The 15459-nt window shown below is 55.1% G+C and overlaps 1 protein-coding gene across 5 annotated transcripts in view; it reads left to right on the top strand.

Moving 5' to 3' along the window:
* Nucleotides 1-15128, top strand: part of TMCC2 (transmembrane and coiled-coil domain family 2) — a 35033-nt gene extending 19905 nt beyond the window's left edge. For 3 of the 5 annotated variants that reach the window (XM_011372996.2, XM_011372997.2, XM_011372998.2), the window contains exons 3-5: nt 11689-12629; nt 13743-13878; nt 14321-15128. In XM_011372996.2, coding sequence (XP_011371298.1) covers nt 11689-12629; nt 13743-13878; nt 14321-14632 — 1389 coding nt within the window. In that variant the 3' untranslated portion in view covers nt 14633-15128. Of the gene's footprint in view, nt 1-3180; nt 3282-3310; nt 4214-11688; nt 12630-13742; nt 13879-14320 lie in introns of those variants that run through there. The other 2 variants (XM_011372999.2, XM_023538275.1) reach the window with 2 other exon arrangements.
* The last annotated feature ends 331 nt before the right edge of the window (nt 15129-15459 follow it).

Below are 15459 nucleotides of genomic sequence, written 5' to 3'. Positions count from 1 at the left end.
TTCTCTCTTCTACTCGCCTGGCACCAATTCTGATTTTCTTAAGTGACCTAGGTGAGTGGTTCTCTCTACTGCTCAGCATCTGGCTCATGACTGTGCCCAAGGAGGACTCCCTAAGTAGGAGGATCTCTGGCATGAGACGGGCAGAGGACCACTAGGTGGCAGAGATGGCTGCATCCCTCCCTGGCAGCAGGCAAAAGGTCGGAATGGTGGGTGCACGTGACGTTGCCCTTGGCTTTCTCCACTGCGGCCCTTCTGCCTGCTTCTCCAGCCCCTTTGGCTGGGCTTGTCCCCGAGCCCCTACGAAACATGCCCACCTTGGTTCCTCTAGTTCATCCTGAAGAATATGAACCTTCCTCCCACATTTCCCTAGCGGGTGGCAGGGCTCCTTGGTAACATGAGTTTCTAAGAAAATGCACCTCTGGCTGGGTCTAAAAGCGAGTGTTGGGGGGGGACCTCTGAATACTAACCATTTTCCAAAGTCCGAGGGGTGGGCATTAGAGAAGGGGCAGCCTTTCATGGAGGAACCCTAACTGGGAGGTGTTCACAGATTGTTCAGAGCCTGATATTTTAAGGCCTCACCTTGTATTCTAAGCTACTAAATTTAGCTGCTTTTCAGTGTTAGTCTTTGCTCCTAAAGCCTATGACTTCTCAGATTTTCCATCCTTCAGGATGTGTGGTTCATGCTTTTTTTTTTCCAAGACGAAAAAGTAAGTAGGACGATTTAAAAGGAGGAGGGGGTGGGCTGAAGAACAATAACAGAGCAAAGGAGGAGACAAGAAAAAGAATATTAATAGAATATTAAAGAAAGAAGGAGTATGGCCTGAAAATTAAGCGACAAGGAAGAGAAAACTAAATTAAGGGGAAACTCAGTGGAAGAGAGGCTGAGACCTGCTGGACATGCAGAGAGAAGAGCCTTGTGAACAGGACCTGGGCTTTCTTCCAGTGTCTCCGTCCAGCTCGGCAGTTGCCCATCTGTCATGCCCAGATTCAGGCTGACTTGGAAAAGTTGAGAGAATGAGGCCAGAGGCACCTGCCACTGCTCAGCTGCCTGAGCCTGTGCTTCTACTGTGACTGCCCTGCCCTGGCTGAGATGGGCCTGCCTCTCTGCCAGGCCACAGGGCAGGTGGCAGGGAAGCCGGGGGATGGCCAAGACGCACCAGGAAGGACCACGTAATGGCACTTTCCCAGCAGCACCTTCTTTTTGCAAAAGGATGCCTCCTTTGTGACTCATAGCCTTTCAGAGCCTGTGGCTTTAGCAACACTGTAGCTTTTCCCTGGCCTGCCAGCCATTCTCTTAACTTGCTCCATATGGCAGCCACTTTTCTGGCTTTTCTGTCCCAAAGTCTTCCCAGGTATCTTCTAGAGTAACCATGAGGTATGTGTGTATGTGTGCGTGTGTGTGTGTGTACATACATATATACATACACAAGTGATAAGAAAGCCTCAGGCCCAGCCATCTATTTCAGTAAAACCTACGACATGTCAGGCATTTTTATTCATGTTCTCATCAGCCTGGGAGATGATGATCATGTGTACCATTCTGCAGCTGAGAAAACCAAGACTGGGCTGCAGTCTCCCGGGCTCAGCTCATTCACATGCTCCCCGTCGCCCTTGGCCACGGTCTCATTCCCTGAGGCCTCTCCCTCCAGGATGCTGCTTTGCAGGTGCTGCCGCCCCCTCTTGTGGTTGTAAAGAAGCATGTGTAAAGCCACATAGTTAATGGGTGGCTCCACTCCCTCTGTTGTTTCACCAAAAAGTCTCCACCAGAGCCCAGGGAATGACATGTCTCCCTGCCAGGGCTTCTGGGCTCCCCACTTCTCACGATCTCCTCCCACTGCGGTGATGGACACTGAGTCTCAGAGCCTGTGGTGACGTGACCAAGGTCCTTTAGCCAGTCTAGAGCTGAGACCCAAACCCTGGGCTCACATCTCCTTCCCACCACATCATGAGGCCTTGGGCTTCTGCTCCCCACCCCCAGAGCAGGAAGCTCTGTGTCCTTGCAGATTTGGGAACATTTCTCACATGTAGAGACAAGAACAGATTCTAGAGGAAAAAGGATCGCTCTCCGGCTGGCTTGCCTGGCAGACATCCCCCCAGTTCCTGTTTGTTCCTTTTCTTTTAGCAGACTATCGGTTCACCCCTGAGCTCAGCCCCCTTTTTTCCTGAGGCTCAGTTATTGTACTGATTGGTAAGTTGTCTCATAAGGGGAGCTGAACCCTCCCATTAGATGCCAGATGCCATGTTGGGGTGACTCTCCTCAGGGTCATCTTAGTAGTGCCTTGTAGGAACCTCTTCCTGATGCTTCTGAGCCTTCATGGTCCTCAGCAGCCTAGAGAGTAAGACCCCAGGGCTCTGCGTGCTCGGCCCCTTCCCACCTCTGGTTTCCTGCTGCCACTGCCTTCTCCCTCTCCTCCTCCTTTTTGGCTTGTAAGAAGAAGTTACAGATCTTAGCTTGGTGGAGCCTAGAAAGCACAGAGCAGTGGAGGTTGTCTGAGTGTGAGAAGACAAGGCTGTCTCTGATGCTACTGCAGTAGATGGACTGTCTTCCGTTGTAGCTAAATGAGATGATCACTCAGTCATTTTACAGACGTAAATATTGAGGGAGGGTCAGACTTATGCTAGGCACAGCGAAGGGCCTGGACACATCTGAGATCTGACCGAAGACCTATTCATACCTAGCCATTATGCAAGAGGACCAGTGCCCAGCGTACAGCAAAAATCGAGTGCTGGAGGAGGGCGGCCACCACATGCACATGGGGAGCTGCCAAAAGCGTTCCCTGACCCCACATGTCAGAGCTGGTCCCAGAAATTGGAACCTGTGTGATAGCTTTTGCTAGGCTCCTGTCCTCACAAACCCCAAGTCATTGGCCCCACAGATGTTTGTAAGGTTTCCACAAGCCCAGGGTGTGGGGACTCCAGCTCCTGGTGTTTTGGCTGCAGGACCAGGCACTGGTTTGCAAAGATAGCACTGGACATTTCTTATCTCCTCGAACCTTCTTGAACTTGGGACCGCCCCATCAGCATGATCCATGTTAACCCTCAGTATTTAAGCTCTGAGTCCCTCACCAGGCTCAAGTGGGTGCAGAACCCACATTTCTTTGGTGACTGTGGTGGGACTCTGCCTGTAGAGAGACCCAGCAGACCCCTGAGCTCTGTGGCCTCCCACCACCCTCCTCACAGCTTACTCTCCTCAACTGTGGACCTCTGGCCCCCTCTGCTGGCCACTCCCAGGATTTCCTGCTGGAACTGTCAAGATGAAGTCCAAGGAAGAAGAGGCTGCTGTGAGTGTTTTATTTTTGCCTGGGCAGTGCTGTGGGGGAAGGAGGGCAGAAAATGGCAAGCAGAAGCTAGTTGAGAAGTAGCTGCAGTGGTGTCCAGTGCTGAGAATAGATTTCTAGGAGAGAATCTCAGGGCAGAGGACTTCTCCGGGCAATGCTGGCTATGATCTAGTTATTGGAATAGGGAGGGTGCCTTGAGGAGTGATGGTGCCTTAAGCCAGTGGGCAGGGCAGCAGGGAGAAAGGCAGAGGGCTCTGGGCTGAGCTGGCTGTGCCAGGATCCAACAAGGCTCCAGCCTTTTTGGCTCTGGAGAACTCCTTCCTGTCCTGGAAGACATTAGGAGGCTGACGAAGGGAGTCAGTAGGACTGTGCCTGTGCAAGGAGCTCTCATGGTAGGAGGCCTTTCTGGGCATGCAGGATGGGAGGGGACAGGCACAGTACCCATCTGGGTGGGTGAATGATGCAGGTGCACGTGTCCCCATGTGCTTCCCCCTCCCCCACTGCCCCGGGGCTAGGGTTTCAGCCTGTCACACCTGGGAGTGCTCATGCACACTGAACTTACTGGCAACAGCTGGACTTGGGGACAGGCAGGGCAGGGTGGGAGGCACCTCATCAGAGCTTGGTCTACCCGCTTGGTGATCCCTCTTGCCTCCTCCCAGATGGGAAGAAGGAGCAGCCTGGGAGCCCCAGGGGAGGAGGAAATCTGCCAGAGCAATCCGCCCCTAATCCCTGGGCTATGCCTCAGACTGGAGATGGCGGCTGCAGAGCCTGGGAGCTTGGGCACCCCTGCTCGCAGACCCCGGCTCCCCTCGGCAAGCCCAGTGCTGCCCAGGGACTGTGACCCTGGGGGTCTGGCACAGCCTGCAGAAAGCTGGGGCCTCAGAGCCCCTGGCACGCCATCGCCAGCACAGCTTCGAGAGACAGTACCCACACAGGTGAGGTCCCTGTGGGTGGAAAGAGAAGCTCATGGGTATGTGGGAGTGGGGGTTGATGGGAGAAAGCCACTTCTGCAGAGTTTGTCAGGTGGGCTCTGCTCCCCGTCTGGTCTCTCAGGGCGCCGCCCCCACCCCGCCCCCCCGCCACTCCATTATAGAAAACTCTTTGTGGATGGGAAAAGGGCCAAGGGGCAAATACCAGGCCTCCAGGCGTAGGCTGAGTTGGGCAGGGGGGCCTCGTGCGGGAGGAGGAGTGAACCCTGGTACACATGCTTCCAGAAACCAGTAGCCATGTGTCACTCCACCTGGGGCCAGAGGAGCTGTGTGAAGTTAAGTGGAAGGGGTGCTCCTGGTTGTGGTTGTTTCTGTCCAAGGTGAAATAGTGATGGGGTGTGTGTGTGTGTGTGTGTGTGTGTGTGTGTGTGTGTGTGTGTGTGTGTGAAGGTCCATTGAGCACTGACCACAGGTATACAGTGGGAGCATCCAGACGGAGCACAGTGTTGGGCACTTAGAGCTTCTGGAGAATTCGGAGGATGGAGAACAGAGGAGGCCCCGAGGTGAAAGGGCGACTCGGGAGCCAGTCGAGGGTCTGTGGGAGTGAGGAGCCAGGACTGCAGGACATTGGCGTAGACAGAAGGGCACTGTTCTCAGCGGGGCAGGGAGTGAGGCAACTGAGGGCAGGGTGTGGTCTTGACCAGAACCCAGGAGTGGACCTAAAGGAAAGGACTGGAAGCTGAGAAAGAGTAGCCCTTAGGGTCAGCGTGGGCGGAAGTGCCCCCTGGCTCAGGAGGAGGCTGACTGAAGCCTCACCCAGTGTGCGCTGCCTCGAGGTTGTACGTGCTGCATGGAAGGATGCGTGAGTGCGTTTCCTCGTCTGCGTGTACTCTGCATCCCAAATCCGTGTAACCACGAGATTCCTTGTAAAACCACTGAGGGGCTGCCATGCCATGGAAGAGCCAAGAACCGTGGGCACCTGCCCTCAAATTCCCCGTGTGGCGGCTATGGCCTTGCTGTAGGAGTGTTTCCCCTCACTCCACCCCGGCGAACAGACCCGGGTGCACATCATACTGCCCCACATGTACCCCATCATCTAAGCATTTGCCTCCCTGCCCTCTGGAGGAAAGCCACTTAGGCTCTCAGGCTCCAGTGGAACCACTGGGCGGGCCGGCGCCATTTCCTTTCCCTCCCTCACGTCTTTCTGCACCTGAGAGTTCCCGGGCCAGCATGATGCCTGCACATCCCCGCCAGGAAGAGAAAGAGCCAACAGACCAGCAGCGGTGCCTGCTGATTTAAGAGAATGGGGCAGCCCCTGACGCCAGGACCGAGGGCTGGGGTCATTTTTCCAGCCTGCTGTGGCTGGAATGAATGCCGGGTTGGTGTGGGGACGTTAGGTCCCCTTCTTCCCAACTTCACATGAAGCCAGACTGCCTCTTCACACTGGAGGGTTTTAGCTGGCCATGGACTTTCTTCTCCATCTGACCTGGCACCTCCTTTTCCCCTTGGGAACTTGTAGAAAAAGAGAATCTGGGTGTTCTCCATCCCAAGAAGGGTGGAGAAAAATCAGAGCTCAGAGCCAGAAGGTCAGCAGATGAAAGCGTCTCGCTGTCACCTGGGCCTGACATCCCCCATCATACTCTCCTGCGGGGCTCTTAACCACTGGAGGCCCAGGTCCTGCTCGGGGCAGCATCCTGTGTGGGCTTCAACCTGCTTGGCCAGACCCACAGATGAGGCAGGCTTGACACCTAACCCCCTTGTTTGCCACTCTAGGAGGGGACTTGAGGGCCACCTGTCCCCAGATGACAGGGCTGCTCTGCTCTCATAGGGACCCCAAAGCTCCTTCCTTCCTTCCCCTTTTCTTTTCTTTCTTTTTGTCTAAAAGTGACCTCTCTTAGTGTTGGCTGTCCAAGCCCTGAGCAGATGGCTAGAACAGGAAGGCCCCATCTCTGTGTCAGCCTGCTTTGAGGACCCTAACAGGAGCACTTTGTAAATGAGGAAAGCACTGCCTGCCCCTGGGGGAGGGGAGTCAGGCTAGGAGCCCTCTGCAGTCTCTTAGGAGCCTGGGAACACAGGTGTGGAGCACACACAGCTTAGGACCTTTCCCCTCCCACACAGAGCTTCCTGTGAGCCTGGATGCTGCACTCTGACCGTGTCTGCACCGTGTCTGCTGTGTGCTTCTGGCCTCAGGGCTCCAGGCTGCTGGGCTAGTGTTCTTTGTTTATTTTTAATTTTTAATTTTTTATTTATGCCTACAGCACCTGGTCTTCCTAGGTGGTCTCCCATCCAAGTACTAACCAGGCCTGACCCTGCACAGCTTCCGAGATCAGACATCGGGCTTGTTCACGGTGACATGGCTGTAGACCATGGACCGTGGCTCCACTGGTGGGCTAGTGTTAAAGGAAGAGCTTCTGTCCCATGTCCAGGCTGAGTTAACATGAGGACATGAGCTCAGGCCTGGGAGGAGGTGGGAGGCCTGGGAGGCCCTCGGGAGCCAGGGCTGGGAGCGCCTATAATCTGGCTGAGCACCTAATCCGGCTTTGCTCAGAAGTGCTGGAAGGGGGCAGGGAGGAGAGTCCAGGGCCCTGCCAGGCCTTGTGGAGGAGTGATCCCGGGTGTCTGGGACATGGGCGAGTCTCACTAGAGCAGGGAGAGGAAGCGTGAATGTTGAGCCCTGGATACTTCAGACGGTGTCCTGGCTCTGGCTCTTCCAGACCATTCATCCACACTTAGAGCTCAGGCTCTGTGTAGAACAAGGTCCTTGACCCAGGCCCTGGCTGATGGGCACCCTGTGCAGAGAGCATGACGTGGCCATTACCTGGCATTGAAAGGGGGTCGTGGAAGAGGCGTGGCCCCCCTCCCACAGCCTCCTCTTCTTAGAACTTGCCCCGCCTGTGCACAGGGTATAATGCTGGCATCAGGCAGCTCTGGGGTGTCCGGCCCATCTGTTTGAGGGCCATAGTTCTGGGGCCACAACTCCAGATATGGTGCTGGCAGCTGGTCATGGACAGAGGGCTCGTTGGCCTGGGCCGTGTGAGGCTCTTACGGTTTCGCGAGAGGAGCCGTGGTGCCACTGTGGGCCGCCCACTGCCGTGTCCACGCTGGGGCACCCTGTGAGTTTCGCCTGCTGGGGACCAGGAGTTGAGTGATCAGTATTGCTCTTTTTTTTAGTCACCCAGCCTCAGGACAGAGGTTGGGAGTGAGTTAGAAAGAGCTTCTGCTCTATTGAAAATGCGACTGGAAGGTGAAGGAGCCACATACCCTCCCGCAGACCCTCTCCATAATAGGACATTCGTCGAACCTGCCGCCCAGACTGGTAGGTCGGAGAACCCTGGCCCCTGCCCGAGAGTGTACAGCCGTCACCTCTGTCCAGTTTCAGAGCATTGTTGTCACCCCTGAAGGAAACCCGTCCCATTAAGCAGTCACTCCCCATTCCTCCCTCTCCCAGCCCCGGGCAACCACGGTCTGCCTTCTGTCTCTGTGGATTTAACTATTCTGGACGTTTCCGTATAAACGGAATCATTGAATCCGTGGCTCTGTGTCCGGTTTCTTTCACTTAGTGTCGTGTTCTCGAGGCCCGTCACATAGCACGTCACGGCCAAATAATCTCCCCTTGTGGGAGAGGCCAGTTTTGTTTCCCATTCACTGATCAATGCACATCTGAGTCGCGTCCTCCCTCTGGCTGTTGTGAGTAGTGCCGCTGTGAACATACGTGTGTAAGTATGTATTTGGATACCCATTTTCAGTTCTTTTGGGTACATACCTGGGAGCGGAATTGCTGGGTCCCTTGGCAACTCGATGTTTAACTTTTTGAGGAATCGCCGAACTGTTTTCCACAGCGGTTGCACCATGTTACCTCCCGCCAGCCAGGATGAGTGCTAAATTCTCCGTATCCTCTCAACACTTGTTGTTTTCCTTTTTTAAATTAATAGCTGTTCTCGTGGATGTGAAGTGTCGCTTAATTTATTCCTATTTGTTTTTGAGCACCTGCCGTGTGCCTCAGATGGTACTGTTATTGTCACCTTCACTCACAGTGTCTTGTTTCATCCTCCTGACAACCCTTTGAGGTAGGTAGAATTATACCCCTTTTCTAGAGGAGAAAAGTCCCAGAAAAGTTAATGATGTACCCAAAGGAACACAATTAGTAAGTGACAGAGCCAGGATTCTAAATCGGTGTCTGATTCCACGTTCAGCGCCCTTTCCATCCCCAGCGATGGTCCTGTATCCTACCTTATGGTCCTGTTTTTTTTCCTTGCGGTCACTTTCTCCTTTTCTCATCCTCTGCTCGTTCCATCCCTCTTAACAGCTTCCTCATCTTCTTCTGCTTATGCTCTCATTTTCCTTTCTTAAAGCATCATCCCTCCTTGTACCCCTGCCTGTCTTCTGCCACCTCCCTTGGCCACCCTGTCTCCCTCCAGTGCTGAAAGGACACTGCTCGTGTGTGTGTGTGTGCGTGCGTGTGTGTGCGTGTGTGCGTGTGTGTGTGTGCGCGCGCGTGTGTGTGTGTGCGTGCGTGTGTGTGCGTGTGTGTGTGTGTATGTGTGTGTGTAGGGGCTCCTTGGGGAAGGGAAGGCATGGAGAATGCCCCCTTCCTCTGACATGCCACTTCCTCCACGGGGAGGAGAGAGAAGGGGACGATCTGTGACTGGAGACAACCAGCAGGACCCAGGCATGGGCAGACCTCAGGGGAGGGGCAGCACAAGGCTGGTTTCCTGCTTCAGGACCCCCAGGCTCAAGTCTGGGCCCCAGGGCAGAGAAGGGGATGAGGAGGGAGGCAGGACCTCAGCCCCAGGCCACTTCAGCCCACCATCAGGCCCCCGCTGGTTTTCCCGGAGCGTCCGTTCTCCCCTCATTCATGGGATTTCACAGCCAGCTCCAATCCCGCTTTTCCATTTGTAAGCTAGACATGCTCCAAGAGAGGATAAGGCTCCAGGCTGCCAGAGTGGAGCCGTTTTACACCCTCGTAGTCCTAAAGCACTCACTATTCACAGCACTTTCGAGTCTATGTCTCATTAGCTACTCCCACACCTCTCCAAGGCTCTAGACACTCTTCTCACAGGTAGATGAGCAAATGGCCTTGTGCTGAGCATCACTCAGCAATGCAGCCAGACCCACCTCACTCATCTTCTGGATAGTCTTTCTCCCAGGAAGAGCATAGAAAAGGGAAAGAGAGTTGAGTCTCTTTGGAAAGCACTGTGGCCTTATGAGAGGGTCAAGTTCAATTTAAAAGCCATATGTTGGATATAGAATTTAATTTTGCATAGTTCAATATCTATATTGTATTGATATTGAGTAAATTTGTTGATATAATCTCTTAGATAAATGTTATTTCCCCTCATCCCCCAAAAAGGAATTGCGCTGCCTAGATCCAGACAGCATTTATGAGTGCCTTCTGTATGCCCTTCGCCGTGCTCAGTGCTCGCTAGAGCTCATCTTATGTGACCCTCACGAAAGACCTGAGAGTAGATATGATGATCCCATGTCACAGATGGGGATACAAAGAAACAGGACAATTGAAGATGGGCTGTTGGCTATCTCTGCAGGAAACAGTGTAGGAGAACGAGGTTTAAGTGCGAGATTAGTTTTAATTCAGACTGATGTGAATTTAGACCTGGGGACAGATCATGTACGGGACTGTGGAATTGGCTTCTCTGGTATACCAGGTCATCATGTCTGAGGAGCAGGGTCCTGACGGTATGAGCGCACGGTGGGAGAGCCGGGGCACGTGAGGGGAGACCCAAGCAAATGTAAGAGGAAAGTCCTGACTTCAGGAGAGGTGGCAAAGGGACCAGTAGCATCTCCAGCATCTCAAATGGAACTGTGACCTGTAAAGGCCCCAGAGGAAGCCCACAGAGGAGCCGCCTTCCCCTTGGCTCCGAGTTTGGTGGGACTATTGTTTTCAATAGTGTTTTCCAATACCTTTGCATCTCAGCAGACATTGGGCCCAATAACCTCTGCCTGTGATTGGCACGGGCTATTTCCAGTTCCGGTGCGTGTGACGGGGCCACTTTCTTTGTTCCCCCACATATACCGTCCCCCGCCTCCTCGCCCCCATACATATAAGGAGTGATGATCTGACCCAGCCGTACTGGGGTGTGCTGTGTGTAAAAATACATGGGGTTGAGCCATTTCCTGCTGCTTCCGCTGTTGCATGGCGATAAGACACTGGGGACTGGGCTGTGGAAAGAGATCCTCCAACAGGCCGAGGGGGGACCGGCCCTGGGAGAGGGGACTCCAGGCCCACCTGCTGTCACCTGACCTGTATTTTCTATTTTTCCTGTCTTCTGTGGCCTTTCCTTCCTTTTCGTCCCTCCCCACGTCCTTTCTCAGTCCTTCTTCTTTGTGCCCCGCTGATGCACCCGGGAAGCCTGCCTGCCTGCCATCGGGGAAAGGGGGCTATCATCTTCCTGCACATTCGCCCCCTTCCATGCCGGGCAGTTGGAACCCTTGGGCCCCCAGACTGCTCCCTGCTTCCCTTGGCCTGCGGTTTACTTCTGGGACTTGTGTCCTCGGGGGCCTGGCCAGCCGGGCGGGTGGTAGTGTGCTTCTCTGCCGGTTCTGGGAGACTGGGCAGGGTCGGGTGCTTCCACCATTATGAAGAGGAGGAGGTTGCTGACAACTCCAGAGAGCTGGAAGGTAACAGGGGCCAGAGGGCTATTAGCAGAGGTGGGGTGACCCGCTGAACTGCATTAGAGAAGCTGGCGTGGGGAGGGCAGCCAGGTTTCCTGTGCCTACGTTGGGGCCAAAGCGTAGGCTTTGGTCAGCTCTGAGGGAGAGGCCTGCTCAGGACAGGAGCCTTATGGGAGGTTGGGTCCAGAGGGACAGTTTTTCTTATGCCTGAGAAGCCAAACCTGTGGCTCTTCAGTGAAGCCTCAGACCTGCTTGGTCTGAGAGATGGAGCAACAAGAGTTCTAGACTGGAGCTTCTGTCTTTTTGTAGCTGTGTGTCTCTGAACTTGAGCTTGAACTCTGGCCTGAAGGAGGAGCAGATGCCTAGACTGCATTTCAGCGATTTTGTAGGGATCAATTAGATCAGGGGTCCCCAACCCCCAGGCCATGGACTAGTACCGGTAGGTCGTGGCCTGTCAGGAACTGGGCTGCCCAGCAGGAGGTGAGCAGTGGGCAAGTGAAGCTTCATCTATTTGCAGCCGCTCCCCAGCGCTAGCATCACCGCCTCAGCTCCACCTCAGATCATCAGGCATTAGATTCTCACGGGAGCACCGTTCCCTGGTGCCAAAAAGGTTGAGGACTGCTGAGTTAGATAATAGATGACAAGTAGCTAAATGGTGGCTGTAAGGGAATACTGTTATCATTGTTGTTGTTATTTTGGATTATTTCCCTGAAGTTTGCTATTCATCTACATTCATTTTCTAGGCAGAAAACTCAAGTCCAGAGATGTCAGGGTGCATGAGGGAATCCTGCCAGCCCCCTCCCATGCTTTCATGATTTACCCAGGCTTCCTCTGCTTGCCTTCTTCCCCAGGTCGACAAGGGAGACCTCGTGGCCCTGAGCCTCCCCGGCGGCCCTGGCCATGGTGACACGGATGGCCCCATCAGCCTGGATGTGCCAGACGGGGCCCCAGACCCCCAGCGGACCAAGGCTGCCATCGACCACCTGCATCAGAAGATCCTGAAGATCACAGAGCAAATCAAGATCGAGCAGGAGGCGCGGGACGACAACGTGGCAGAGTACCTGAAGCTGGCCAACAACGCGGACAAGCAGCAGGTGTCTCGCATTAAGCAAGTGTTTGAGAAGAAGAACCAGAAGTCCGCCCAGACCATCGCCCAGCTGCACAAGAAGCTGGAGCACTACCGCCGGCGCCTGCGGGAGATCGAGCAGAACGGGCCCTCCAGGCAGCCCAAGGACGTGCTTCGGGACATGCAGCAGGGCCTGAAGGACGTGGGTGCCAACATGCGTGCAGGTATCAGTGGCTTCGGGGGCGGCGTGGTCGAGGGTGTCAAGGGCAGCCTCTCGGGCCTCTCCCAGGCCACCCACACCGCTGTGGTGTCCAAGCCCCGTGAGTTTGCCAGCCTGATCCGCAACAAGTTTGGCAGCGCCGACAACATCGCCCACCTGAAGGACCCTCTGGAGGACGGGCCCCCCGAGGAGGCGGCCCGGGCGCTGAGCGGCAGCGCCACTCTTGTGTCCAGCCCCAAGTACGGCAGTGATGATGAGTGCTCCAGTGCCAGTGCCAGCTCGGCCGGGGCAGGCAGCAACTCCGGGGCTGGGCCCCCTGGGGTGCTGGGGAGCCCCAAGTCGAACATGCTCTATGGGGCCCCTGGAAACCTGGACACTCTGCTGGAGGAGCTGCGGGAGATCAAAGAGGGACAGTCCCACCTGGAGGACTCGATGGAGGACCTGAAGGCTCAGCTGCAGAGGGACTACACCTACATGACCCAGTGCCTGCAGGAGGAGCGCTATAGGTAGGTGCCTCCTCCACCTTTGCCGCTGCCCAGTGACCCCTGTTGTGAAGTGACGAGCACCAGGTTTCAGACTCTAGGTTGTGGAGGCAGAAAGAGGAGCATCTAGAGGGGTCTTGGGCTGCTGGAAGGGGCCAGGAAGAATCCCAGAGGAGCCTTCCTCCAGACAGGTCAGAGCAGCCGGGAGATAGGATTACGGGACTTACGGAAGGAAGTCTCTGCTCATCTCAGGAGATTTGAACATCCCTACTTGATGGTTATGTGGTCAGTGTGCAGAAGGGGAAACTGAGGCAGGGACCAGTGACGTAGGCTGTCCTCTGGAGAGACGCTGGTTAAGAGAACTGACTGTGGAGCCAGGTTACCTAGGTTAAAATCCCAGCTCTACTATTTACTCTTCACCTTGAGCGAAGACCTCACTGCTCTCCGAACATGGAGGGCGGGAATAGCATGAATCCCCCCTCGACGGGTCTGTGAGGGTCGCATAAGGCCAAACCTGTGTAGTCAAAGGGTACACATGGCGCGTTCAGCGTGAATCGAGCTGGAGTCTCTGACCCCCCCCAGCCTGCCCTGCTCTTCTGCTTTGTGCCTTTCGTGTGGCATTTGGCACATGCTCCCTGGGATTCTGCAGGATCTTTTCTTTAGCACTTTTTCTTGTTTATATATATGAAGGAGGTTTGGAAAATTGAGGAGGAACCCTGCCTGGGGGAACTAACCACCCCCACCTAATAGTCATCTTTCGATATTTGTGCCTTCAGAGCAGACAGGGATCATGTCTCTGTATCCCTGTGCGCCCGGTACCCGGGAGAGCATCTTAGCTCTGGGCAAATTCCTTAACCTCTCTGTGCCTTAGTCTTCTCGTCTGTAAAATGCGGGCAACACTAGCACTTATCTTGTAAAGTGATGAACCTATGAGATAATGTGGGTGAAGTGCTCAGCCAGTTCCTGCACGTAGGTGCTGTGTGAATAATACCTTTCATTGTCGTTGCTGCTAAAATTGGAATGGAGCTGAACACGTGGGGTGGGTTGAGTCATTGTTGAGAATGAATGGAATTGATCCTGGAGAGAGAAGGGAGGCTTGGGAGCCAGGACTGGTGTCACCTGCCCTTCCTCTGCCAGGTACGAGCGGCTGGAGGAGCAGCTCAACGACCTGACCGAGCTTCACCAGAATGAGATGACCAACCTGAAGCAGGAGCTGGCCAGCATGGAGGAGAAGGTGGCCTACCAGTCTTATGAGAGGGCTCGGGACATCCAGGTACCACAAGGGACCCAGATGTGCTGACAGAGCTGGCAGCAGCCAGAGGGGGAGGGGTTACTAAGTGGGGGATGATGGGCACAGGCTGCTCTGTCAGCTGGGGCAGGCGGACGAAGAGGGCAGCGTTGGGTAGGGTGGAGGTAAAGGCAAGGCAAGCCCGAGGCGGAGAGTGTGCAACCCGCGCAAAGGCAAGCTGACTGGCGAGGGCCTCTGTGCCCCCAGTTCTGATGGCAGCCTTGCTAATGAATAATTGGAATTTCCGGTGCCTCAAGAGGAAGCTTGGACTGGGCCAGCTCCTCCCCTTCCCACATCAATCAAGACTCCCGTTTCCTACCAGCCTCCCCAAATAGTTATAAATAAAGGACTCTGCAGCTGATCAGCCTTTGAAGTGGGCACCCTGTGCATTTTCACCTTCCCGTGTGCCCACCCCTCCGCCCCACAGGAAGCCGTGGAGTCCTGCCTGACCCGGGTCACCAAGCTGGAGCTGCAGCAGCAGCAGCAGCAGGTGGTGCAGTTGGAGGGTGTGGAGAATGCCAACGCGCGGGCGCTGCTGGGCAAGTTCATCAATGTGATCCTGGCACTCATGGCCGTGCTGCTGGTGTTCGTGTCCACCATCGCCAACTTCATCACGCCCCTCATGAAGACACGCCTGCGCATCACCAGCACCGCCCTCCTGGTTCTCGTCCTCTTCCTCCTCTGGAAGCACTGGGATTCCCTCACCTACCTCCTGGAGCATGTGCTGCTGCCCAGCTGAGCGGCCGGCCAGCACCTACCCCATGCTCTCCCCGGCCCCCAGCTGGCCATGCCTCTCCAGGAGGGACCTTAGGACTCCGACTCCTTTGGACTTCTTCATGTGTCCAGTGTGGCCTCCTGCCTGAACTGTCCATTCCAGCCGCTCCTGCCCCGTCGCTGTTCTTGCTTCTCTGTCCGATGCCTTCTCCTCGTTGACCTGAAAGGAGCCCTGGGGGCAGCACTGCCTGGAGGCGGTGGGGACATCTGCGGCCAGATGGAGCAGAGGACGACACGAAGTTGGACTCTTGATTATTTACAGTCACACAAGGACTTCTCCCAGCGGACTGGGCTGCCACCAGTTAGGAAGGTCAATGAGAACAGGAGCAGAAGAGGGCCATGCTTCAGCTTTCCCAAGGAAGAGCCCACCCTGGTGGCAGCCACCGCTCCTTCCTGTGGAGATGGATCAGGAAGAAGACAAGAGGGCAAGCGGGAGGCTCTCCTGGCCCCAGAGATATCAGAGAAGAGAGGGGAGAAGCTCCCCAGCCTTGGACACCTGCCGGGCCAGAGAGCAGGCTCAGCCTACCCCTCTTTCCAGAGCTAGTTCGAGGCTGGGTTCTGGACTGGGACTTTCTGAGAGCTGGGGGATGCAGGTTCTGGAGGCCAGCTGAGTGTGGCTTTGGACTTGTGTTCTCCCTGTAATTCTTTCTGCCTGTCACTGGATCTGTCCTTTTTAGGGAAATAGGCCTGGGGCCCCCGAGCCTCAGCCTAAGTCTTTAGGCCTCTGGGAGCAGTTGGTTTCTATTTATTTATTTATTTATTTGTTCTTTTGTACCTTATCCCCACTGAGCT

The sequence above is a fragment of the Pteropus vampyrus genome, unplaced genomic scaffold, assembly GCF_000151845.1.
Source record: "Pteropus vampyrus isolate Shadow unplaced genomic scaffold, Pvam_2.0 Scaffold217, whole genome shotgun sequence".
Taxonomy (NCBI): domain Eukaryota; kingdom Metazoa; phylum Chordata; class Mammalia; order Chiroptera; family Pteropodidae; genus Pteropus; species Pteropus vampyrus.
Note: the sequence above shows the minus strand (reverse complement) of the source record. Positions and strands in the feature narration are given on the sequence as shown.